Source organism: Porites lutea, chromosome 10 (genome assembly GCF_958299795.1).
Source record: "Porites lutea chromosome 10, jaPorLute2.1, whole genome shotgun sequence".
NCBI lineage: Eukaryota > Metazoa > Cnidaria > Anthozoa > Scleractinia > Poritidae > Porites > Porites lutea.
In genome coordinates, this window is record NC_133210.1 from 4703018 (window position 1) to 4731004 (window position 27987).

The window sequence follows — 27987 nt, forward strand, 5'->3', positions numbered from 1 at the left end:
TCCTGAAGACAAAATGTCGTTTAATTTGAGAGTTTGATGAAATCACAGACAATTAATATAAGTAAGGATAAAAGAAGACATAAATACATGTACAGTAGTTTCACATGAGCTTAACGCATCTTCAAATTGAAGTAAAATTATTTCTTCTTACCGAAGAAGGAATCAAATCACGGTTCTCCCAAACGCCCGCATTTTTTTCGGAAGCACAAGCGTGCGGCCGCTGAACACAGTTTTAATTCTTGTATTCAGCGGCCATCCCGGGGAAAAAAATACGTTCCGCTTAGCAGAGGATCTCCTTACTTGTTAGCTCATTCAAAACTAGGTTTCCAAAATGAAACAAAAGGAGTAAGTTCATCTTGTTGCACGTAAAAACGTATAGCAGCATACATTGCTATGACTTCAGTCAGAGAATATTAGGCTTGTCCCAAAGAAAAGTCGGTCGCTCCGAAAGGCCACCAGTCAAAATGACGTTTTGGGGAAAAAAAATCAGAGCTACTTGGTAGCTACTTTTGCGACAGAGTTATAAAGGTAAGTTTTTACAAATACATACTTAAGCGTTCGCCACTACGACTAAGATAAAAATCTTAAAAGTGCCGAGACGCGCTAATACGTTAAAATCTACCGTAAACGCGCGAACTAGTGTTTGGTTAAATTACTGAAGCAAGAAGAGGGGCGCTCATTGGGTTATGTAAACTTCAGTCATGTGATATGACATTCAATTGTTTCAAGGGTGGCCCTACAATAACTGTTACATCAAAATGGGGCAGACTTTAGCACAAATTTGAGTGCGTGGTAATTCACTTAGCTTAGTAACGCGGTATAACGTGCATTCAGTAACAAAGTTTGTTCATTCTTGGGGTCGAAGGTAATTATTAGAGGAGGAGCGCTCATTTTGCAGTTTTTATGATCTGGGCGCTTATTAGAGCAGAAAGGGGTTTAATGTCTTGTCCAGTCTTCAGCTGTTATTGTCCTCTTCAGTTTCATGTTCTCTTGCCTCTCCGTTTGTTCCATTCACACTTGCCGCGAGTTCCTTTTCTGTAGAGTGACCGTTATAGAGGCCTGGACCGGGTTCTTTAATGTCATAGTCGTCAAAGCGTAGTCTCTTCTGTGGCACCTTGGTCTGACTGTGCACCGCTGCTCGAAGGGACGCATTGATTCTCGACAGGCTTCCGCGGTCTCCAGACTAGAAAATACAAAAACATCAGTTAGTTTACTTAGCCCCAAGTATTAAAGAACTGCAGGAATTTCGGTGCTTTTTCTTGATGCAACACCAATCCTTTCGGAAAGGGTAACGTGAGAACTTTGTCACCAGTACTTTTTTGACAGTAAACGAACTACAGCAGGATACAACATGCTACATGAGCCAACACAGTTTGCCAGTAATGGTTGCGATCCCGTTCCGTTGTATGCTAGACAGGTCGGACATCACTTAACTCAACTAACAGTTTACTACAAGAGCCTTGCATTACACTATTGATATTTCAAGCTTAACTTACCCCAGGTGAATCCCCAAAGCTGTATAATGATCTAATAAAGAAACACACAAAAAATGAATAATTTTTGGGTATGACAATGTATGCTAATGAATTTGAACCAAAGGGAAAACAAACATTAACTGAATTATTTGAAGGAAGATCATCGCAGTTATATACGCAACTTACGCAGTTGCGAAAAAAAATCCTGAAAAAAATTTTTTTTCAGGCTTTCTTTTCGCAACTACATAAGTTGCGTATATAACTGCGATGATCTTCCTTCAATTAATTCTTCACTCTGCAGTTCACATACACGATTTTCATATACTCATAATTTCAAAAATAACTGAAATAAAAAAAAAATTAACTGCAACATATACATCTGAGGCCCCGTTTATGGAGAAAACTTGTTACGCGTAAAGGGGCACTCGCCTACCCGGGGTACCCCAAGCAAGCCAGCTTTTCCTGCATTTCCCGAGCAAAGCAACAAAACGTTGGCTCGGCCAGAACGCCTTGCCGCGTCACCCTTTCTTGATGGTTGGGTCGCAATCCTTGCCAGGCCAACTATATTTCGAGAAAAGGTTGTCGGAAAAAGTGCACGCGACAATCCCGAAAAGTATTGTGGGTGGTTTTGAGTTCACTATTCTTCAAAGAAATTTGAAACAATGGTATACGAGAGGCCATGGAAATATGTTTGCGAGTGCTAAAGGAAAGCAACAACAGTAGGTTTGACAGCTAGTGTCAGGAAAAGTGTATTGATCATATCGCATATCACCTTCCGGGATTGTCGAGTGCACATTTTATCCGACAACTTTTCTCGAAATAGCTGTAAACACTGGCTCGCCCAGCCGCACTAACTCTGTCAACGCGAGACAATCAGAGCATGCGTGAGAGCTGCTATCAGCTCTTGGCTCGGGCAAAGGGTCAACTTTTTTCTCATATAAACGCTCGTTAAGGTTGAAGAGGCTGGTAGGGTGACTCTCTGCTGGTGAGTGTTTTATAATACTCTTGAAAGTATAACCAGTCCACCACATTTACAAAGCTTTTAAAATATTCTCTGCTCGCAAATAGCTAAGCTAGTCAAGGTACTCATTTACTAGGTTTGTATTCAATTACTGTGAGGTGAAGTACATTACAAGCGGCCCTTTGAAGTGTTAAGAACACCTGGCACAGCCCCTCGCACTCAGACATCAAAGGGTAGCGTTCTAAATACCCTCACTGGCTCAGAAAGAGTAGGGTGGGTTACGTTTAGATTATTAAAAGCCGGTGAGAGGACTCTAAAACCTCTTGACTAAAGCAACCTTTTGTCACAGTAAGGGAAGAAAAGGATACTCCGGCATTAAAGTCTGTAAAACAATAAATTCAACAACGTCAAAGCCACCAGTCTCTCACCTTGATCTGGGTGTCAAAGTATTGCTTGGTGAGTTTCTCAAAGGAGACAAGTAAAAATTTTTCTTTCCAGGAATCCTTAAATAGAAAAAAAAAACAACAATTGAAAGTGCAACTTTGAGAAGAGAAATGTTTGAAGTAATGCAGTTAGGAAACTGTACCAAAAAAATGCAAACAACTCATGCGGAAAGAACCAAGAACAAGGAAGTGACGGACAAGAAAAAGGAAGGACGAGGATTCTTACTACTAAGTTACATCAAAGGTCATCACAGAATGTACTAGAAAGAAAGGCAATGACTCTGGCGTCCAGTGGAGTGGTTTAGCATTACAACTGTTTTCAAAAAAACTAACCTCAAGGAGCTCTTGGGAGCAGGAGAAACTGGAGGAACCTAGAAAGAAAGCGCTACCTTTAATAAATACATTCAATCATCCATGTGAAAATTTGTGATCTCGATTGCTCGGTGGCAGCCAACAATTCCCAACCCTTAAATGAACCATACTGTCAATTCAATAATAACTTAGTTACATTAAGGAAGTTCCATGGTAACAAATCGCATGAAAGAGAAAATACCATAATCTGGGGCTTATATCCTAGGGGGTTTATAAACGAAGGGGCTTATATCCGAGGGGGATTATAAATGGAGGGGCTTAGATCCGAGGGGGCTTATAACTAGAATAGAAAAGGCCCTTAGAAACAAGCTATAACAGTGGTGATCAAAATATGTTTTGCATCTGCTGGTTTTTAAGCTTCAAAAATTCATAATGAATCAAATTCATTCCAATACAAGCTAGAGGAGTGGGGGTGGGGGTTGGGGGGCTCATGTGTTTTTCTGTTTAGAGGCAGTTTACAGTATGCCAGCTGCTGACCTTATTTGGCGCAAATTGAAGGATAGTCGACTTCATGGTCACCATGTAGACGTTGTTGTAGAATCCTATGATGGACTCTTGCTCCTTCTCAGGCGCACTTATGTATACCTTAGTGAGTAGATGAACAGCAGAGCATAACGTTACTTTTCAGGCGTTTCACACAAACCAAAGATTACACACAGGATCTAGAGGGGTGTTCCAAGGATCCGCGATTTGACCAAAATTACAGTGCGGGAGTCGGGGAAACGTTGACGGGATAGGGGATTTGACTGATTTGCCAAAATTTGGGAATGAATCTAAGATTGGGAAAGAATATGATATTCGGAACAGCAGGATGAAGGCAGTTCAGTTGCAGAATTCTCGTGAAAAAGGAGCGGGAATGCGCGCGAGGCCAGGACCCAACTTTCCAGACCCTATACAGAGCAAAGGTTGATCTCACCAGAATGCAATGTCTCTTTCCAGGAAAACAATTAACAATTATCATTCGAAGCAAATTTTTCTTTCTTTTCATTGGCCGAGAGCCCACCACGTGACCTGCAAATAACTGCCTACAAATAATGGTCTGCTCATGTGCAATTACCAAATATAACGCTTTTTTCGATAAGCATACTACCTTTAGGAGTCCCTAAATGACTTAATACTAGATAATCAACTTACTTGTGGAGATGCAAAAGGAAGTCTTCTGTACGCGGTGACAATCTGTTTAAACTGGATTTCTTTACCAGTTACCTTTGAGATGGCGTAGACTGCACACAGTATCATCTGTAAAGGATAGACACCAAGTTGAATTTTTTCTACTTGGACTTTACACATCATGCGTACATATCAGGAGTATGGCCCGAAGCGTATCTCAGAAGAAAAAAAAAAGGTTTTAAAGGCTATGTTCACACTATCAGGCCGGATAGCTTTTTTGACAGCACAAAAACCATACCGCATGGGGCTTGTGTTTACACATAAGGACAGTGATTTCGGCGCGATTTCTGTAACGGAGTGAAGCTGCTCCGCGCCGATCACATATCGTTAGGTGTTCGTACCATACTGGATAGCTTTCCGTGCGGTAAAGTGGGAACATACCTTAAGTGTACCAAACGTACCTGGTCCAAATGCCGATCTTTCATCAACTGCCAGTGTAATCTTAATGACTGTTCCAAGCACGTCCACATGTGACTTTGCTGGAAAACGGGAGGATTTTTTATACACAAGATATTTTGATAATCCAGAAACACTTCTGCAGTACGGCATAATATTTCAAAGTGCTTCTTTGGTTTTGGTACTGTATCAAAGAAAAGACTTGCGATCCGTAACAACTGAACGTGATACGTACCATACAAACATCACAAACAATAAAATATTTTATTAAGGATTGCTCTACTGCACTTACCAATATGTCATCTATATCAAGTTCATTGCAAAGTGACTGCAAACGTTTATAGGCCAACTGGTTTACTGCAAAATTAGAGAAAATAAACAACAGATTGATAGGCACACTGAAGAAAACATTTGTGTCAAAGAAGCTATTATCTGTTACAGATAAATTTGATTTCAGGTTAATTTTGTTTTAACCTAGGTCGATTTCTGATTCCCTTTATCTCCTTGTCCCAGAAGACAAAGAAAAGTTAAAATCAACCAAGGTTAAAAAATTTTAACCTGACATCAAATCTGAACTGTAACATATCCACTCTCTTTGCTTTTCATTAACGGAATAGATCTTTCCTACCTTTTCTTAAAAAGAGATTTAATGGCTGAGATTTTTTCTGCTGCTGACCAGAACGTCTGCAAACAAAGCACAGAATGTAAATGCAGAAGAAAATATTTACTTTTACATCTGTAACATGTGAGTGAATGTTAGGCTGAAGTTGACTAAGCAAACTTTCCTGCTTTCTCCAGGTTAATCATGATGTTTTGTAAAAAGCTCAACATATGCTAACTTAACTAGTTTTAATAAAAATAAATGTAACAGAATGTTTAGAAACTATTTTTTTCTTTTCTTGAGTGGTTTCGGATTCAATAAAAAAAAGAAAAAAACTTTACTACAATGCAGTCTACGTACATTTAGCATACAAATTGTAATGAATGATTTTAGCATAGTTTATAGATGCTTGTAACTTGAGGTAATTATTATTCCTTTGTAATTATCTCAGAGTGGCCCCTTTGGAAGAGGTAATAAAGTTATCTTGTATTGTATTGTACATAGTCGTACTCTGTACTTGCCATCAAAAGACAAGGCGTGCAGTGTACGACTATAGAATGGACTTGTAATGGCATAATAGCCACACACGTTTGTATTCTCTGGATTTTCTGGGTGGAACTAAAATGTTATGAATGGTCTGGCAGTCTCACATATGTAATACTGAACAGCAAAGTAGCTTGCCCTCCCCTCCCTGATACTTACACTGATGCAGGGTCAACATGGGGGGCAATAGCCATCATCGTTGTCAAAAGTGGTGAATTCTGAAATGAGAATAAATAACAAAAATGTAAAGTTAATGGAGGAAGTAATGTTCTGTAAAAAAAAGTTTAACGTGTAGTGATTTGGTTACAAATAGTTATGGTGAGTCCTGGGATTTATCTTGTGAAAAATTACGAGTCTCTGTCCATATTCAGTGAGTCCCAGTTAATCGTACTAATCTGAAAGATTCCTGCGTAATCATGCTGTAGCGCACGATGCACGCTCTTAGCGAGGAATTTGATGCCACCGAACTTCAGCGAGCGCGTGCTTCTTTGGAAACGATAGATCTTCGCGCTCTCGAGTTCGGCCCCGATTAATTATGAAGTGCGTCTACTACGAGTGAGCGAGTGACTCATTTGCATATCCCTGCCCCTGCAATAACTCGTGGTACGCTCGCGCGTACCCACGAGTTAAAAAATACAAGGAGTCCTAAATTGAAAATGCTTGAGCCTTTATGTAACCAGACAGTTAATCTGGAGAAAGACGCCAAAACTCTTCATTATTGACCTCATGCCCAAACCGCACTATAATAGTTTCCTGACAATATCAGATGCACGATACCTACCACTTTCCAAGCCAAAGACTCTAACACTTGCTCCTCAATGCTATTCAAATGCTGAAAGGTAACAGATTACTATGCTGAGGTTAAAAGCAATTGCCAAATTTATAAATGCTGTATGATGACTGACTTTTTATTGATCCCCAACAGATGCTTGGTGTTTCCAGTTAGCTGAAGGCTTGTCTTCATGTGGTATTTTAACGGTAAGCAAAAGAGGGTATTGTTGAAAAAAAAAATCCATTTTTGCTGTTACATATCTTATAAGGTTTAAAGTTTTATCAAGTGCCTGACAAGAAATTCAGAAAACTCACATCTAGTCTACATTGACACATAAAATCCTTTTTCCTGTGTAAAAGATCTGGACTTCCAAAAATATATTCCTGGTGTCTTGTTCTTAAGGACACCTCGGGTGTAACTGTAAGTATCGCATACATCACAGTACCATGACATCAAGATTAGTAACACCGCTTAATTCTGTCAAAGCATACATCACACTTTCTCTTCCTACCTTAATTAATTTACTGCCAAGATGTGGCTCGTGAAGAATAAAACTTTCGGTGACTTTGAAAAAATCAAAGGCCTGAAAACAAAATAAAAAAATTTGTTTCTTTGTACTGTTAACACTCTTTAATAGGATAACACTGGAAAAGACACTTTTGGCTAAATGTTTGTCTTTATGTGGAATCTGCGTTATAAATTTGCGTTTAAAAATGGATTGGGCAAGCCTTAAAGCTGGAAGGAAATTTACCGTTTTTGCTTTGTTTTACCTTGTATTTGAGGGCAATTTCCAAGTACAAGCCCCCGGGGGGCTTATATTTGGAGGGGCGATTTAAAGGAGGGTTTTTTGCGTTACGAGTTTGGGGGGCTTATATTTGGAGGGGCTCATTTTCAGAATTTTACGGTATCATTGCTAAATTGAACAGGGATGCACTACGTTGTGCAAGGGTCAAAAAAGCCTTTAATATTAGCTTGCCAAAAGGTCATTATAGGGATAAAAATGTACAAGTGTACCCCTTTCAAACCACAGTTTGTACCTTAAGCTCCAAGACATTGAGGATCCAAGGAAATTTAATGGCTGCAGCTGAAAATGAACAAACAATACGGTTATCAGACTTAACAATAATTTGTGAAGAGAAAGAAAGAAAGCCACTACGGCATTTTAGTCTTCGCCAACTCTTATTTGATATGGGCGCAAGGTTGGCGCAGTGGTGAGAGTACTCACCTCCCACCAATTAGGCGCTGGGTTTGACTCCTGGTGTCGATAACATAATGTGGGTTGAGTTGGTTGCTGGTTCTCTCTCTTGCTCTGAGAGATTTTTCTCTTGGCACTCCAGTTTTTCCCTCTCCAGGGGTCATACGGATTTTTGGATCCAAAATTCAAGACGTTTTCCACACTTTTTTCCAAAATAATAATCTATTTATCCAGACTCAGGGTTACCTAATAGGGGATCAATACCTTGCGAACAACTCAAACAGAGCCTGCTTTTGCCTTTTTCTTTACTGAGTATGCTAAAACAGAGCAAGCGAAAGAACAGTGTTCTCCCTAAATTTCAGCTCAGCAGGTAAGGGACCATTCATGGCCGGTAAGGCAATAAATATGTGCCAGAGGTGCAATTTCCTGAGGGGAGGGGGATAGTGGAGCGAGGGCCATGGCTTCGACCTCGCTATGAAATTTCCCTCATTTTAAGACCTATTTTACGCAAATCAGTCATTGTTATCTTTAGACAACAATTTAGAACATTTGATTCCAATAATTTTGCTCTGTCTTCAATGCTTCAATGGCAGATCGCTTCGTTTCCCGAAGATACTCATTAAAAAACCAACTTGGTGATCCAATGATAAAACAATATTATTGAACTCAGTTATCGCAAAATATCGTAATTTGTCAGTGTCTCTCGCAGATCAATAACAATTATTGATCTGCCAGATACTGACAAATCATTATTTGCCTCAGCTCGCCACTGACAAATCATGATATTTTGCATGACTTTGTCCAATAATTGTTAATTAATTTTGCAGACTCAGATGTTAGAGCCACCTTAAAGGACTTCATCTTTCACTCCTGGAGTAAAAGGGTAACACAAGAAAGAATCCACCCCTGCTTTCAATCCCTTTATTTTTTTAGTGTTTAACAGAAAGTGACTGCCAAATGATCATCAGAAACTAACAAAAACAGTAACATAACAAAATCAAGGTTCATAACAACCAGATTTTCAAAATGTTAGACATGATTCACATACATGGAAGTCCTTTGTCAGCCATAAGCACCTCCAGTGAGCAAGCCATAAGTGAAATGTGAAATGATGCACTATTCAGCAAGGCACTGAAATGACATTACACAAAAGAAATTTTAACAAAGGAAAGATAACAATACTTAACACCTACTGGTATTGCATGTGATTTTTAACTAGAAATTACCTGAAATCACTGCAAGACAACCTTTTTTCTTCCTGTTGAATAAACAAAATAGACTTGTGTTGGCATACATGAAAACTTGGCTTCGTACACAACTTTATTGTATATTACTGTACGTCCTCTATTCAGCCCCCAGGAGCTTATTTATTTCAAACCCATTTGAGGGGATTAGCTTAATAGAGACAGGGGGCTTATTTAATTTAGAAAAAACGATAGTATCAGTTCTTCATAAAAACTAGAATACAAAGTGGAAAAGCTCAAGTATGACAAATTGGAGGTCATGCAGCCAAGGATCAAAAACAAATCTAAACTTCCAGTTGGTGAATAAACCATCCCGGATAAGTCCACACAAAGCTTTACAGTTGTGATTGATTAATACAGTCTATCATTTAATCGTGAAGAATAATGGGTGGGGAGGAGTGGCTTAAAAGAGAGCGGTGGGGGCTTATGAACTTTCTTCCCATGAAAGGGGGGGGGGGGGGGGGGGGGGGGGGCTAAATAGAGCATTTACCATATGGTAGAAAATGATAATTTAAAAATTAAATAATAAACAAATAAATCATAACGTAAGTATTAATAACACAATGCAAGAGCACAGTGAATAGCAGTAACTTACTGCCAGCAGCATGGCTTCCATAACTCTATAATATAGTTTCTTTGCTTGAATAAATATCTGCAGTAATCACAATAATGAACATTAATGAATTACTATTCCTTGAGAACAAGAACAAAGACAGGCAACAAGTCAAGTTTCAAGGAGTCATCTATATTATCTTACTTGAAGCAGTCCAAGTGTGGTAAATGTTTTATTTAAAGAACACAAACAAACAAACAAATAAAAACAACAACAAGAAACAAGAAACTGTGACATATCTTCCTGACACCCAGAATAAGTATTTATTTGCTTTTGTACCCAGGCTTCTAAGCAATAAAGACTGCTATATTCTAATATATTATAAATCTAACACTATGGAAAACTAATTCACAGCAAGTTTATTGAAAATGCATACCTGATTTGAAATATTACTATTTTCTTCATTAACAGCTTCAGTGAAGCCTTTCATAAAATTCTCTTCAACTTCTGAAAAAGGGTAAAAAACATTTATCTAAAAGTGTATGTGCATGGCTAAATTCAATTCATGCAAACTTAAACTTGGGCAATGCCATCTGCAGTTTTGCTCCAATCTATCAAGTAGACTGTAAGATTAACCAAAAGGACGGCATGTGCATGCAGGAATGAACAAGTTGGGGAGTTCTGACCCTTTTTGGCTTATATTTAAGTGATCTTTCAAAATCAGATTTGTGATTAACACAATCCCACTTGGTATTAATATTTTTGTAAGAAAAAAAAAAAATGTAAGTTTGGCTAATAGGACTTGAATGGTTATGTTCAGTCTAATACTATCATTTGATGACTGAGTGGTGCCTCGTTCCAGAGTAGACCTGGATATCTCTCTCAGGTGCTGTAAGGTATCAGACTTTACCTACCACAAGCCTGCCCAAGCTCATATCTGGGGCATTAAGTTGACAAAGTAATGAAGAAGTCCTCCTTACCTCTCAAACAAGACTGAATTAAAGTTTTAGGATCTCTTTTACAGCACTGCAAAAACAAACGAACAAACAAACAAAAACAATATAAGTAAATATACTGACATGTCAGCCATTAGAAAGGACCAATAACATACTCTACCTAAATAATTATTTTTAAGAAACAATGGAAGACCAAGAAACGAGAAATGAGCTCCTGAAATCTATGATTGGACAAGGACCAAACCTTTGGGGTTCAGCTGTCTTGAGTGGTTGAGACCATGCTATCAGAACTTGATCTTGCCTTTTCTAATGGTGTCACATTTTTTGTATGTGTCAATAAAAATAGTACAAGCTGCAAATTTCTCAACCAAATCCTAAACAAGAAAATTGGACCTTTGAAGCTGAGAAGTAACTTAAAGATATGCTTTAAAAAGAAACTTTAAGGATCTAAGACCCTCAAGAGTCCCTGTTTTCTAGTGTTAATACTTACATTCCAAAATCTTAACAGCTCTTGACTTGGTGTATCACTTCAGAATAGAAAGAGAACAAGGTTAATATCAAAATTATATTACAGTAATATACATTTCGCTTACTTAGGGTACACGTATATTTATGACATTTCCATAAAAATAATGCAACTTATAAGACTTTTTCAGTACCTAGACACCTCAAGAACATCTCGCAGATGAATGTCCACTGACAGGTGTACTCTAAAGACAATGTTAAAAGATTATAAAGTTAAACATCAAAAGGGTAACTATGTGTATCTTCATTCTTTTCATGACAATAACCAAATGAAGACACGAACATTTTCGGATTTATTCAATATAGTAAAATACTACAGTTGACAATATTAAAAGTCTTGGGAGTTTACATGTGCCAACTTTAGCCATCTTCCCAAGCTACCTTTTTAAAAAGAACCTTTGTAACTCAGGACTTCTTTTATATAAATAGGCCATTTTACAGTTGTGTGCTTAGTGCCCTGGCCTTTGAATAGACGCGAGGCTGGCGGTGACCTTGTTTTGTTACAAACGTGCCTGCTTTTCAAGTGCAAATCGTGGTATTCTCATGCTAACAAGCCCGTGAACATGATCATTCACATATGAAAAACAAGAAGGTTTGTAACAAAACAAGGTCACCGCCAGCCTCGCGTCTATTCAAAGGCTAGGGCACTGAGCATACAACTGTAGAATGGCCTATTAATGATGTGCTGGTGAATAAAATTAATATTATTATGTTATGAGCATTAAGAATTTCTGTACCTTGCTTCTAAGACTTCTGTTGTTGTCAAAACATGAGGCTCGTGCACAAAAGCACTGGAAGAACCTCCATTGAAGTTGCATGTAGCAAAGCTAAATGTTATGAAGGAAGGAAATGACAACAATTATTATTATAAATTGTTTCAATAAATAACTACATGTACATAAAAAAACAGATTTGAGAGAGTACACCAACTTTCTAATTTGGAAGAAGGAGCATTCTAACACTAGGAAGCTCAGAAAAAATTACGCGCTCCAGGTGAAACTGAACTTACGACCCTCCAACTTCTTGTCTGGATGCTCTAACCACTTAAGCTACTGGAGGCTCTATGGTGAGCAGGGTCGAAATTTAATTATAACCAGTCTGACAAACTTATTAGTACTAGTACAGTAAGGATAATAATTATCACCTTTCCTCTTCACTGAAAGGAATCCACAGGTAGCCACTTGCATCAAAGAAATCTCTCTCATCAACATCTCCACATTTGTCACAAATTTCATTGTACATGGTATTTAAATCATCCACCTACAGACAATAGACAAAACTTCTTTCCATGTGGTTGGACAGTTATACAGTTATAATTGCAAAGTTTATCTATGATGTGGAACACAAAAGTAATAATTCACTGCTGTAAAATTATTACACAGCAGTGAATGTCTCCTAAGCCAATGACAACCACTGGATCAACTCTAAGCAATGTGCATTAGAGACGTAGACATGTCTGTTGTATAGTATATTATACAGTATAATGTTACAGAAGTCCAGTGAGATATGACATAAACAAACTAATCCCTCAGGGGGGCCTTTGAGAGGCACGTGATTCCAAGGATCAGTCTAAACTGGGCTTTCTAAGCTTTTTTGTAATTCACAATAATAATTATTATCTTTGGCCAAAACTTCACTGTAACTGAGCTCTGGAACCTCTCTTTAGTGTTAATGCACAATTTCCTCGACAGTTTGAAAAAGTCATTTCATATTGCAGACTCATGACAGCTACGTAATTTTTTCTCAGTCACTTTCAGAAAGCGACATGCAAAAACTAAATCATTCTTTTCAAGAGGGGATGGGGTAGTGGCCATGATGCTCATAAAAACGACATTTTTTTGTAATGTTTTTATCCTTTTATTAACAATCTAGCCAGGAACCCCAAAGTTAAACTCCAAATGTCAATCACTTACATTCAGCAGGTCTCTTTTGCAACCCTACAGTAAAGGAAAACAAAATTAATAAAGGGTAGATGAGTCAGTACTTTAATAATGAAGTGATTGCCATTAATAGAAAGATCAGCTATGCACAGCAAATTTTGAGATCCACATAATTTATGCATAGGATAAGTATAAAAAATTAAAATTTTGTTTTTTGCATTGAAACTTGAAAGAGGTAGGCTCAATAATAATCCATCGTTCTTACCTCACTGTCCAGAAATGGTTGGAAATATTGTGCATGGACTGAATTAACCTAACAACCACAAGAGTAATAAGCATAATTATAGATTTTAAGGAAAAAAGGAAAATAAAGGGGTAAGTCTTGAAGATTTAAAAATGTAAAAGAAAGAGAAATACTCAACATGGTCAAGGCTTTAAGGATGCCTTTAATAAATGGCAAGAATTCATGTTTTTGGCTCACAAAGACTATACTGTAGATAACAAACATGTTTATAGAGGGTATTCCCATGCTAAGGATGAGAAAATGATCACAAAAACAAACAGAAACTAACTCAAATTGTGGTTCAAAGTTTAACTTTATATGACTTACCGAGGTGTAAGGCACACTAGACTGTTGACAGAGATAAGGAAGAATTCCTCTTTCCTACAATGTAAAAAAATGCAATATAACATAAACAGGACCAGGATTAGTATTCTCTAATGATGACAGTACTGAAGGGTACTCTGTGTTGTTTCTCACTAACATTATGTAACTTAAAAATTAAGATAAAAGTCTTTAAAACTTACCAATGAAATATTTGTCTCTTGAAGATCTGTAAGTAAAAAGGCAACATCATAAGTTCCAGATTTTGCCTTAAGGAAATTGTTATAAACAACCTTTGTTATGGAGGTGACTAGTCGTCTCGCAATAACTGACAACCTGTTAAAACTGTAATACTGTCAGGCACCTCGACACGTGGGATTAGTTGGGAAAAAAACAAACAAAAAAATAGACTGCAAAACAGTCGTTTTTTTTTTTCTCAAAATCAGTAAAGAAATCGGTAAAGTGTGGTGTAAGAGTCTTCCGCACGAGCCTCACACACCCGTAGCGTCTCTCCCAAGTCTCTCTCCCCAGTCTTGCTCTCTGTTTTCAGCATCGTTCCACACCTTTTGTTTGATTGCTGGCGGGTACTTGAAATATGCAAAAATACGGACTGTTTTGCAGTCTACAAAAAAATTAACAATGAAACCTACTCATAAAACAATAGAGCCACAACACATTGGGGTCCAGCAAAATAGGAAGTTCTAAAGAGGTGCGAGGGTACTAAATACTGTGTCAGACAGACATTTAACATCCACTGCCAACAATAATGTGAAGGGTCCCCCCTCACCCCCCCTTGGTAGAAAGAGAACATAGCAGTACATTATTAGGTAATCCCTTGTATTTCTGCAGTTCAATTCTAAATACTACTTCACTTATTGTAGCTCTCAATATTTTTTGGATGAGGACCAAGTTCCAGTTCTTTTCTGTTTTAGCACTTATTTCACTTACTGCTAGTTTGCTACAGTGTACGAGAGCTGATCATCTGCATACAAGTGCAAAACAAAAACAAAGAAACAAAAATCTTGAACATAGGTTTTGCATGCCTACTGCAAACGTCACTCTGGAAATTGGGTTACTCATTAACACACTGGCCTGGGTTACTATGGTAACATCTTTGCTTCTCACCTGTGGGGTGCTGACTGGAAGGTAGAAGTCGTTGGTGCACGTAATCCACACAGCACAACAATAGGTAAAAAGCTGTCATCAAATCTCCCACCTGATGCATTTGCCAGCCTGTTCAGGAAAATAATAATAATCAACACTTTAACCTTACAGCAGTACCTCATAGACTTGAACTTGGATTCTTGAACTGCTTCCTGCTAAGAGGCTTACCCCACGGTGATTCTATATTCTGTTCCTTGCTATTACATTTATAGTTATAATAATAATGAATTTTACCTTATTAATTATTAATAATCTATAGAATATTTTGAACTTCAACGCTAACCCATTAATCTCAACCTTTATTTGCTTTCCTCAGGAGCTTCAGTTAGGAGAGTTCTACTGACTAATGTAAGTTGAGGAAAGTTTGATTCAATGCACAAAATAAAGTTTTTTCCTAATTTTTTTTGACAACAAATTGAATAAAATATTACCTTTGCAGACAAGAAACAAGAGCCAGCAAGCCTTGAAGAATGCATCCTTTGAACTCTCACTGTAACAAAAATAACGGGCTTTGAAGTTATGCACTCCTGTATAACTGTAAGGTTTGTCCAAATATAATCTGAGCCAGAAGTCATGAAAACAATGCATGAACATGCATTAATTAACATATAGCCTTCACTGACCAGAGTTCATAAATTACAAACTGTAAATTAACCTGAGTGCTCTTATACCTTTTGCTGAATGACTGATCATCCTCTAGTACAACTGGTACAACTCTTAAAAGGAAGCACAGAAAATAATATTATATCCATCTACAGAACCTAAAAATGGTCTGTAGATTTTGTGTTTACAGTTTCCATAGAAACTGTAACACCATGCAGTAATGTCGTGTCTGCAATGTCTGTAAGTAAGAATTCTGAAGGTCAGATGCAAAACACTGTATCATTCAGTTTGCAAACTAGGAGACTCTATTATGCTCTAGCCATTGCTTGTCATTTTATCAGTTCATTTTTTTCTAGTTAAAAGAAATTTTGCAAAAAAGGTGTAATTGTGGTCATCGACGTGCTACATAACCTGAAGATGAAGTGTGACCTGTTGCCTCAGAAAAATAAGTGTGTCCTGAAGTGTCAGAAATATAATATTTTTTCTTGATCCAAGAAGTCATACTTCATTTTCTCTTTGACACTAGTCATCAGTGTGCTATATGACATGAAGGTGAACCTATTTGGAGAGCCATTTTTACTTTTGAACAGAGATAAAAGAAGCCATTTAAGGAGGAATGAGGGAATGAGGTTACACACTGACTCTTCAAAATCACTTAATTCAATTATCAAGAAAAAGTACATACATAGTGTGTTCTGCGGGTTGGAAAATACATGTAGGTTTAATAGATTAAAACAGCTAGGGGTTTTGGTCACAGTAGTTGGCGGAAATCTCTGGCCCCTGGACCATAGAAAGACAATTTCATCTTTTTTTAGGTTAACAAACACTCTGTTTAGTTTCATTATTTTTCTTACCTCTTAAACTTGAAAAAAATGGCAGAAGATATACAAAATGTTTTCTTCAGTTCATTTAGACTCTCTGTCACAGAATTTTCCACATTGCAAATCTCTGCAAACTCTTTCATCTTTTGAAAGAACTCTACCATTCTTGCATTAAAGAAAAAAAAAAATTACTGCTACAGTTGACGTGAAATTTATGTGTAAATTAAACAACTTAAGGATGAGACACACTCAGTGACAAGTCCCAGTGACATGACACAGCTGCAGGTTACAATGACAATGATAATTTCTTTACAATCATCGTGTAGCCTAATCTACATGTATAAACACAGAGTGTTTTGTGGCAGAGACTTTTCTAATAGTGTGCTGCTGCCTTTCCAATAAATATAGCATCTAGTAATCAGTTACTGTATTTATTTATTAGTACCTCATTTTGGCTGCTTTCAAAATCTTGCTCAATGAGCAAATTATAAAGCTTTCTCTAGCCTGCAGTGCAGTATGCCTACAGGAAAAACAAAGTATGAAAAAATATTATTGCGACATGCTTTGGTCAGTACACTTTTCCATTAACTAATAGTAAACAGCACAATGGTCTGTAAACACACTGATGCTTCTGAAACTGACAATGAATCAGATTAATCTTTTTCACTGTAATGCATCAGTCAATTCCAGCTGCGTCCAGCCGTAGTTATAAAATTATTCTGATAGGAAACCGCGTGCGTGACAAAAGCTCGGGGTTAGCAAATGCCCAGTCCCCGGGCAGCGCCAAATTTGCAAATGCCCCAACCCTGGGACTGACAGACTGACCAGGTGGGCAAATGCCCCGCAGTAGCCCGGGGGGGGGAAGGGGGGTTGGGGTTGGCTGGGGGTGGTTGGGCGCAGCTGGAATCGACTGAGGCTTAATTATGTAAGATGTGTCTCTGTTACAGATCAAAATTAAATTCAGGTTAAAAATTTTTCAACCTAAGTTGATTTTCAATGTCTTTTGTCTCCTAGCCCCAATTCATGAATAGTTAGGGCTAAGAAAAAAGCAAATTGAGAATCAACCTACATGTAGGTTCAAAAATTTTAACCTGGATTTAATTTTGACCTATACCATCTCCATGCAACAACAATTATTATTCAGCTTGACCTTTTCTCAAGGACTTTTGTGATAGCATCTTAGAGCAGTTTTTACTTGACTGTCGTAAAACCAAAACCAAAGTAAATACACTAGCCAACCAAAGGGCGTAGTAAAACCAAAACCAAACCAATTCCTCAATTACTTTCCACAGTCAAGTGAAAACCGCTCTAAAAATGCTGCCCTACATTGTAAGTATTAAACACTAATATTATTTAATAAAGTGCGCAATTAAACATGGACACTTACCTTCTCCTGCAAATTGTTACATAAGTAGCACAAACAAACCAAGGAATCAAGGCATCCTGTAGGAAAAAGAGATCAAAGCAATCACGTTAACCTCTCGCCTGGTGAGACTGTGGCCAAGGACAGCGATAAACCCAAAAGAAATAATAATATTATAACCTCTTATACTAATTTCATAGCACATAAATGGCACATGTACGGGTATGTGTAGTGACTGTTGTTTTAATTCTTACTACCAATTGAATTATGCTTACTTGACAGAAAGCCAGCCTGGATTGACTGGAATTTAATAAGCCACTAAGTTCTGTATAATAAGGTGGCCATGCATCGTGTCTGTTGAAGGAGATGCAGCAGTGTGCAAAAAAAGTGTCCAATATCCCAGGACTAGTGGATTTTACTATCGGGGTAGTGGATTCTATTCTTAACTTGCCGACAGGCAAGTGAAGAAATGGGGAATTCAATTTCAGATTAGAACTGTAATCAATCCTGCGAATCAAAATGTTTTCGGGCTAGTTGAAAAGACTTTTGGGCCACTACATGTCAGCTACAGCCGTGGGGGACACCTATCTAAGAATAAATTCATTAGGAAAATTTTGCTTGTGGTACATCTTATAAAATGCCTATATCTTGGCTGTTTTAGAAGCAATTTAGATAAAATTTTACAGAGACATTGTGGAATGAGGGAGGGTTGTTTTTTGATTTGGTATACCCTGCTATACAGCAATGCTTTAAGCCACAGTTGTACCGAATTGGGAAATTGTGATTTTGTGTCCAAGTGTTTGCGGAAAGAATAGAAGACAGGACTCTGTGTGATGATAGGTCAAAACCTCTAGTGTGTTATGTATTGAGCAGATTTTGCAATTTAAAGATTGTCAGCAAGATATAATAATTTAAATGAGCAAAATCTGTCATCCCTGAAATTAACGCCTTATATCTTTTTATAAAAGTGCTCTTTTAGAATTCCGCTCAATACATAACACACTACAATCTACCAAGTTTACCCCTCTGCAGTGCCAGCACGTGAAGTTGTGTATCTGCACTGAATTCTGGGACACAAAATTGTTGGAAAAGTCAAATTTTGATACTCCCAAAGGTGTCCCGATTAAAGCACAAGTTCCAAGCAAGATACGTACAGACTGTGATTATGGTAAATTCCACACTTTAATTTTGTTTACAAAGCTGCATTGTTTTCAAGGATTTTTGAGGCAAAAGAGGGAAAAGAGTTTTGGTATTAAATAATTTTGGTTGAAATTTCTCAAGAGTTCCTTATTTTTATTGATTTTAAAATCACTGAAATAAGGGTGCGCATATTCTTTAAATAAATCTTAATGCATAACAATGAGCCCAAGGTGTCCCCTGCGGCCCTGCACCTGTATGCAGTCTTCTCACCTGTGTCAAAATCCTTTCACAGTATTTACAATATCACCTTGCTGACTTTTTGCAATTGCTAACAGCACCTTACAGGGCTTAAGAAAAAAAAAACTAGAATTCCAGCTTGTTTTTTGGAGAAAAACTGTCTCTCATTTTTATTGTCTGGGGCCATTGGTTGCTTGTCTACAGTAGGCAAAGAGTAAAGAGTTACCTGGACCCTTGCTTATTAGGTAATCCAGCTAAGGAGATCTACTTGTCAGGATAAGCTTTGGCTTAGTTATAAGAACCACAATTGTTCTACATGTACTACACCTTAGGAAATTCTGCTGCTTTTGAAGAAAAAGATTCCCACAGCTCCCAAGACTTCTTTGCACTTTCCTCCTCCAGGCCAACTTGTTGAATAAATGCATCGAAAGACTGTTTGATGTCCATTTGGAAGGTTTCAAATCTTTGCTTTAATAGTTGGTCATCTAAACAAAGTAATTGACAATGTTAACAAACCACAATCAGAAATTTGCCTTCTGTAGGTACAGAATGATTACATAAGCTTGCATGGTGGGTGTTTCAGGACTGAGGGGGTGTTTACATGAGAAAATTTGCACAGGCATGAGTTTCATACTGGGACGACTTTTTGATTTCATATCGCCTTTACTGAATGACCAGGTCATTTCATATCTCACTATTTGAAGGTACACTTCATGGTGAGAGAATACATGGGTGATTCAAAATCGCAAACATTACGCATGCGCTACCTGTTGCAGTCTACTGGAAGACCAATTTCACACCAAAATGTGTGGTTGTTTCCCAGTTAAATGATACTGTTGTGAGGTTTTGTAGGAGCGAGTTCACTCCACAGTGTGCAAAGAAAGTCATGTCCGATAGACTGGGGCCAGTGGATTTTGCAATTAGGCTAATAGGGTCAGTGAAGTTTTTAGGGAAATTCAAATAACAGAGGAACTGTAATCAATGCTGCTCATCAAAAATTTTTTGGGGCTACTTAAAAGACTCTTGGGCTAGTACATACTAGCAACGAATCACCCTAATGGCAAGCCGTAAAACCAACTTTCTTTGCACCCTGCTCTGATTCCCTCTCATGGCTCTACATTTCGTTACATGATACCGTCACAAAATGTTATGCTGGCACGAGTCACCCCAGCGTGAGTTCACCCTGTTTGATGTACCGGGGTGAGAAATTCACACCGGTACCCCCTGAGGCTCCCCACATGAGGGGATCATGGACCAATGCAGATGAATTGACATTTACTTGTCCTTATTTATCAGCTTTGATACAAAGCACTATCATGCTCAAGTCTTAAAAAAATTAAAAATTGAATGGTAAACAGTCCTGTACATTGGTATGTGAATTAAGTATATATTATGGTGCAAACAATCATGGCATTCCATGAAATAGAATCTAATATTAGATAATTAAAAATTTGGGAGTAGCTGCAGAATACCCAGCCACTTCGAAGCTGTACCCCTATAACAGTAGGATGTCAAAAAAGCAATAGGTTTATTACGCAAAACAACACGCTTTTTTGTACATTTCCTTACCGTCCTTGCAAACTACAACGTGAAAATGCCTAATTGCAAGTTATATGGAGGACGTAAACAAGCAACGATGAATCTCTTTTTCTCTCTCTAAACTTGATTGCGGTCCTCAAGAAATCAACTCCAGGGAAATTTGCCTACACTTGCCATTTTCAGCAAATTGGAATAAAGGCGACAAAGATTGAAAAAACGGGAATTTATTTTAAAACTGATGTTTTCGCTACCGCTGCCGTCGTCGATGCTAAAGCTCCCTAGTGGCTACACAGCTGCACAGCTACGTGACTATGTGGCTAAGCAGCTATGAGGCTACGTGGCTACTGGTTCAGTAGCTACGGGTCAGCATGCCTTCTACATTCCCTTAAAGTCCCAATGGTGACCAACAGCAATTTTTTCCTAACTATATCCATACATTGTCATGAGATGAGGTTATGAGAATTAATAAAATGATCATCCAAGAGAAAATATTTTGATCTTTTATCAAATTCTCTTAACTAATTCTTAAAGGAAATGTATAGAGATCAGTTTGGAGAATTTGTATGTAGATATAGGAGCTTAAAGGGTTAAAGAACAAGTTATATTACATGTGTAGTAGGCTTGTTTGGCTCAATTCTTAAAGAATGAGATAATTATAATACATTTGTTTCTTTTTTCCATAAGTACCATAGTGGGATTAAAGAACTTGGAGCGTGACACTTTGTGAATAAATTTGTTTTGAATTCCTTCTTGTGTTCTGCATGGCTGAGTTTACAGAACTGACAGAGAATTTACATGTCAAGAGGTCAGGTAATCACGCATCCATACGTTGTCTGAAGGAGTGTTGCGTGACGAGATAAAGAATCGCTGCGTGAGTAGGGGACTACGTAGCCGCGTAGCCACTGTTATAGGGGTATAGCTTCGAAGTGGCCAGATACTGTGCAGTTAAGCCAAAATTTGAAGGTTATAAGACATAAGCTTACAATAATTGATAGTTAGGTATCCAAATTTTTCCAAAGCATAGAAAAATGTATGGAATATTTTGCTTTAATTTCAGGCTGTTTGTGAATATATGCTATCTATTTAAGTGTCGAGTGTTAAAATAGCTTAAAGTGTTTACAAATTAAAGTGTTTACTTTTAAAAAACATGTATCGAAAAACCCATTAGCTCATGTTAATTAGCTCGTTTTAGCTTCCATAAACATCAGCTGGATACCCCACAATTTCTGTAAGAAGAGAACGTTTTTATTTGAGGACGTTTTGTTTTAAGCTCTACTGAAGCACGGCCGAAAAGCCTAAGTTTAAAAAATATATATATATATATATATATATAGCCTTTTGAGTTACTTTTAATGGAATGCAAATCCTTTCGGAGAACAATTGCAAGCTGTAAGACTCAGCTCGTATAAACTTCCATGATGAACATCTACGAGCCAGATTTTCAAGGGATTTTTAACAACCACCAGAAAGCAAACCTTTCGAGCCAAAAAAAAAACGCCACATCAACAAAAGACTCGCTTGTTTCTGCGTATAATTATTGGGAACACTGTATTACAAGCTTCGTTGATTCACAAAGGAAAACAGCTGAACCAGTAAATGTTCTGCATTGAATTTTACAACCGGTGGAAAATTGTTTCGCCGCCAGAATTTTGTAAACGAAATCTACCTGGATAATGAGTTTCTCCGTTAAGAAAGTGAAATTTTGTAATTGTTTAACATTTCCTGAAAGCCTGCCGCTTTAACAATATGGGCTCACTTGTCTTCATCCCTTCCACAAACAAGCTCTCAGGTGATCTGATTGTTTGTAAATTGTACGGCCGATGCAGCATGTGAATACACATCTCACTCACCTTACAAAATAGAATAAAGCAATATTCAGAGAGCTTGGACATTATAATGTCGGAGGTGACTTATCCGAGGTTAAAACACCAAACAGAACAGAACGCCGCCATTTCCAAGCTTCATTTCGCGCCTTTGCTAGGACAAGTTTACTTCCGCTTCTCTTGAATTGACATATATGGAAATCATCGCGCGACAAATTTAGAGTAAACCGGAAGTAAGATATTAAATACATTACCTCTGCGCCTTCCTCTGCGCGGGAAATTCATTTAGGGCGGGAAAGTTCTAGCGCGCTGAACGAAAGCGGAGATGAGCAGGGCGGATCAGGGCGGATAAAAGTAGGGCGGTGAAACGAGCGCGTCCGAGCAAAAAGGTGTGATGCAGTGGACTGGGACTCTGCTTAGAAATGTCGCTTGTTTTCGACTTCGGTCAGGGCTTGCGATGTGGTTTGTACATTAGACACTGCCGCTGTCACTGAATTATGGCAGCTTGATTTGTTTTCTTGCACTTCTTCCTCGTTCCTTTGTGCTGGTACGCTGCCTCCGAGAGGCAAATGTTGCTATTTTTTGCGAGAGGTTTAGTTGGAGTAGACAAACATCTCTTTCAAAGGGTTTCTTTTATTACTTCCATTACTCTACCACTGAATTATATTTTCGTTCTGCTACTCGCCAATGTCGATGTTATTCCTAAACAAAAACAACTAAGTACTGTCTAAAACACGAAGGAAAATCTCATCCATGTCATTCTTAGCAAAACTAAAAGACAGCAGTAGATGACGTGTATTTTATAAATGCGTGCAGCTCGTGCAAGGTGAAATTATGCTAATTTCAATCACCATCATCCTTCTTTTTAATTTTGAAAAAAACATCTCATACGTCTTTCTGTTACTTGGAAACTTCAAAATTAGTTTCCCCTCAGTTTTTACTGTTTACCTTGTTTTGTTTTAGAGAGAAAAACGGAGAAAAAACCTTTCAACTAACCTCAATAAATTTTGTTTACATGCGGTTGCCGGATTTGCAACGCATTGCGCGAATCGCCATGGCGCGTTGCACCCGAGAAGCAAAGTTTGAAGAAGTACAACGCCACTATATCAATATATATCAATCTAATTTTTTGTTATGTTATATAAAATTTATCCCTCTTTAACATATGTAAAAATTGAGGTTAAGAAGTGTTAAGCTTTTGCAAACGAAACGGTGAAAGACGATTAGGTGATATTTAGTAGAAGGGGGAGGTATTCAACACTTTCAAATAAAACTCAAATTTTGGCATTATACGACCAACAAGTTTGACTTATAGACGTACAGACACAAACATATGAAACTGTTTATTGATATTGTTATGAAACGAATTTATCTATTTAACATTGTAGCCAGAAATTACAGAAAGAAAATAGGATTTCCGGTTTCCAAAAAGAAAAATTTCGCCGGCCTTCAAGCGCACCGGAAGCGCGGAAAGAGCGCTCGTGCCAGTCCTACTCCGCATCACACATTAAATGAAGAGCGGAGCGCTCGTTTCACCGCCCAACCTTTATCCGCCCTGGAGATGAGAGTACGAACGACTGGAGGAGATATGCGTATCAAGCGAGGAACTCACCGAGAAATCATACATTTCTGGGAGTTAAAGTACAAGCAAATCTTCTCTTTCAACTACTTTCGGACGTAATTTAAATGCATGAAAAGAAAAAAATCCACGAAGACAACTAAAATTTTCCTTAGTCAGTTTTTAGTCCGTCCCGACTTATAAGCACCACATATGTTGAGTTTCCCCGGTCCGGGTGCTTTATCCGTTTTCTTTAGTTCGATCCCAGTCCGAAACACATAAGGCCTTTCATTAAGCAAATAATTTTTTTAGTTAAAAAATTGACTGATATATCACTTTATCAACAGAGTGAAGGCAACAGTTCCGAGGCGAACCAGCAAAGTTTGCTGTGTTCTAAACAAAGCTAAACAGAAAAACATTCTATACATCATGAAATTGGCCGTCAAGCGACAAGGTCATAAGATACTCATGTAAAATTCTGATTAAAATAGGAGAATGATTGTTACCAAATATTGAATAATCACTCGGGGACTGATCCCACAGTCAAGATTTTATACACATTCTCAAAACAACTTTGCGCCCAGCAAAACAGAGGTAAACTGTTGATGAGTCAGTACACGAAACATTTTATACTTAACCAATTAAAGTGGTTTATCAAAAAAGGTCGACACAAGAAAAAAAATTCTTACCAGCCAAGCGATATGTAAGTTGGCGCCCTGTTACTGAAACCAGAATCTTGCGCGGAGATACAGAATAGACAATCCAGACCATTTCAAACGGTTGAAGAATAAATAAATAAAACAAAGAGATATGCTTGCGGTAGGATAAGTCTAGCGGCGATGCAAGTATTACCACACCAGGAGGCTCCTGCCACAGATGAATGTCTATGCGCCAGACGAGTCGCAAACAACGAATTGTTGTGAGAATTTATTTACAGCCTTGAGATCAGCAGCAAATACAATAACTGTTTTGAGTTATGAATCATAATTAGCTGGCGTCAGGCGCGAAAGAAATGGCGCCGATATAGACGGAAGTGGGGCGGAACGCGTTCACTTGCTATCTGTCTTCTTAAGACAAAGACGGAACATTGGCCTGTGTCAGGGGATCACAAATCTTTGTTTTCCACTTTAAGAAAGTTTTTTTTTAACTACTAAGAAAGTTAAAAAAAAAAAAAATTGATAAAAGTATAGAAAAAACTGAGCTTCGTGGAACTCAAGCGCCGGAAAATCCAAGATTATCTTCTTTATGATACTCGCGCAATTGACCCGCGTTGCAGCATGATAAGTGGCAGTTGCATGAATATATTGAGCGCCAGATAAATAGACTGCTTTATAACACAAACTCTCAAAGCAAATTATGAGGCACGCGACAAATTCATGTAGCGGGCACGAAGCGCAAGTGGTAGGAGCGCACGAGTCTTGTTTGCACGTTCATCATATCACGAAAATATGGATGGCTTTGAACAGTCCATGAGATAATGGAAAAGCAATTTAGTTGCGTTGCTGAACTAACTAGATGTCACGCTGAAAAGACAATGATTGCAAAAAAGAAAAAAAAAACGCACACTCGTATAACAACAGAGAATAATAAAAAAAAAAATGGAAAGAAAAAACACACACTGAAGCTCACAAACCCTCTTCGCACCGGAAAACAAAAAAAATGAAAACACAAAGGCCAGTTGTGTAATTACACTTACAGTGATACTGTTTATGTTGAAGTCCAGTAAATTGTTAAGATTTCGAACGTAAGCTTGCCACTAAGACTGACGTTAGAATCACCTTTGCGTTGTACACTAGCTCAACATTGAATTAATGCTCAGTCTTTTTACTGACAGCGAGTATAACTCATACACAGATCTGAAAGTATAGGGATTTATCTTGATACAGCTCAATAAACACTAAAGCTCCACAGGGGGGTGCTTGCCACCTTCCAAAGCTTCAAAAAGTAGAATCAAAAGAACAACTAAAAAAGATAAAACGGGGAATTGACTGACATCGAAGACATCAAAGTTACAAAAACAATATAGTCAGCTTCGTCAACTGCAGAACTAGAGTGTTGCTTGTTAGGTTTCGCTTATGTTGATGCTCGGGCGTGCCGGTAAGTGAAGATGTTTTGCCATGGCCGACTTCTCTAGAAGTTTTAAACGCTATTCTCTCACGTTGAGTTAAGTTCTCTCCAGTTCTTATAATTATATCTTTTCACTTATGTATTCGAGCTGATGCTTATCGCTTATATCCTTAAGTGCTTTTATTTCATGTGTGATAAACATTATAATCGAGAAGTATTTAGAGCACATCAAGAACTTGCGAGAAAATTCGAGACTACTTATCCCTGTCAGAGTTACCTTAGTGTTAGTTTGCCTCCACAGAAAGTAGTCCTTTTTGATATAGACTAGCGAGAAAGGGGGCTTAAGCATCATTACCCTGACTGGGAACTGGTACTGAAGCGTTCCAACCGGCGTTGAGAAGTGGCCTTTCGAAAATTTGTTATCGGATTAATCAGAAATGGTACACTCTCTTACACCTGATTAATAATATGTGCTTTTGCTACCCAAATGTCCAACGATGGCTTAAACCATAGAGAGTCAGTCAGTGGAGAGTTGTAATTGAGTGTTGAACTATATGTAAAGAGCTCGAGCAAAGAAAAAAGAGTCAACGATGATGGTTTGAAGAAATGAAATTCACACCAATCTTCGTTAGCTTGGAAAACAAAAGGTGCTTGTTTTTCGGACAAGAAAATACATTTATTTTGGCGGTACGAAAGAAAGTTACCAGTGCAAGTAATATTAGTTTGCATAGAACCAAAGTAGCCCCCACAATCAACAAGAATGACATTACATTCTCCCACTACACTGGTGTTGTTGAAAGGCTTTGATCCTAGTGGATCATTTAAGAACAAAATTATATCATTGTTTGTTTTAGCAAAATGTGCTCAGAAGCTACTCAGACAGTTTATAATGTAAAACACTGAGTAAAATCCATTTCTAAGTTTTTTCTTTGTCATTCAGTACCTTTTTGATGAGCGCTCTTCTGGTCAAGAATTACCTCTTGCAGTGTCTGCTTACAGTGGAACTGTCGACATGATCAGAAGATTGAATTAGCTGTGAGGAGCTTGTGGCTACGGAAGTTCGAACTTGGCATCCGTCGTTACTCAGCCGAAGCGTATTCAGTGTCTTTGCTTTTTTTTTTTTTTTTTGTTTAATATGTGTCCTTGTTATTAAGAAAATGTATTTAATTAATGAAGTTAGAAAACGTGACTGCCGCGCGCAAAAGTAATGACGTCAAAAAGTACTGCAGGGCTTAAACTTTGCCTTACTTATTTAACTGTAAATCGCTCAAGAAAATGATCTATCTTGTCCTTACCAGATAGACATTCCGAGTAACGAACCGTGCTGTAATATGGAATTTTTACATTTTTGAGGTTTGATTAGAACACTGACTACCTAATTACCGATTGGAACTGCACTTGCTTCAGTAATAACACAACTTAGATCTCAAACTTAAATTTCCATCTTGTTCATAATAGCGTTTCTTAAGAGGGGCTAAGCTCATCTCGAAGTTTAAGAGTAAAACAACGCTTACATCGCTTATACAAGTTGACAATACAAAATCCCGCAAAACGGCTGACAATTCACGAGTTGCGAAAGAACTTTAGTGATGTCAAGTGGAAATGGAAGTACCGTCTTTGATGAAAACAAATATTATGTTGCGTTTACTTCTAAAGAGCTGCGCCGAAGTAGCTATAGTACACTCGTTAGATAAGATCGTGCTATTTAACAGGTCAACACACCCACTTTTGCCTTATAAGCTACTTACCTTAGCGCTAAGTCCTCGTCAGTTGTCCTCAAATATGCGTGGATTGCGCTGAAATAGAAATCACACATAGTTATTCAAACGCGAGTCGTCGGCATTCCGTGAATAATAACTGGGCTTTGGAATCATTTCTTGAGCCGCGGGTCATTATTATTGGGAAACTGGCCAATCATATTAACTTGTTGGTGCAACAGTTCTCACAAAAATGTTTTCCGAGAGAGTTGGTGCAACCTGATA

General features: G+C 37.9%; 1 protein-coding gene across 1 annotated transcript; it reads right to left on the reverse strand.

Annotated features, from left to right (window-relative positions):
- LOC140949404 (retinoblastoma-associated protein-like) lies at window positions 1-27984 on the reverse strand. The gene is made up of 35 exons (XM_073398565.1): window positions 27754-27984; window positions 19346-19503; window positions 17666-17721; window positions 16724-16798; window positions 16312-16443; window positions 15526-15570; window positions 15286-15344; window positions 14816-14923; window positions 13894-13919; window positions 13697-13750; window positions 13352-13399; window positions 13120-13143; window positions 12351-12466; window positions 11944-12033; window positions 11341-11391; window positions 11172-11208; window positions 10706-10751; window positions 10640-10662; window positions 10162-10257; window positions 9768-9824; window positions 9155-9186; window positions 8977-9059; window positions 7771-7817; window positions 7245-7316; window positions 6743-6793; window positions 6121-6179; window positions 5446-5501; window positions 5110-5174; window positions 4823-4900; window positions 4386-4490; window positions 3729-3836; window positions 3213-3250; window positions 2865-2939; window positions 1497-1527; window positions 1-1183 (listed from the first exon to the last, which is right to left on the reverse strand). Exons 2-35 carry the CDS (start codon window positions 19463-19465, stop codon window positions 956-958), a joined length of 2391 nt encoding a protein of 796 aa, XP_073254666.1. The 5' UTR covers window positions 19466-19503; window positions 27754-27984; the 3' UTR covers window positions 1-955.
- Between the last annotated feature and the right edge of the window lie 3 nt (window positions 27985-27987).

Coding starts and splice junctions, on each gene's coding strand:
- LOC140949404 (XM_073398565.1), bottom strand. CDS start 19,465: ATGGACATCAAACAGTCTTTCGATGCATTTATTCAACAAGTTGGCCTG. Junction 6,794..7,244: donor TTGGCAGTAAATTAATTAAG/GTAGGAAGAGAA, acceptor GTTACCTTTCAG/CATTTGAATAGCATTGAGGA. Junction 4,491..4,822: donor AAGATCGGCATTTGGACCAG/GTACGTTTGGTA, acceptor TATCCTTTACAG/ATGATACTGTGTGCAGTCTA.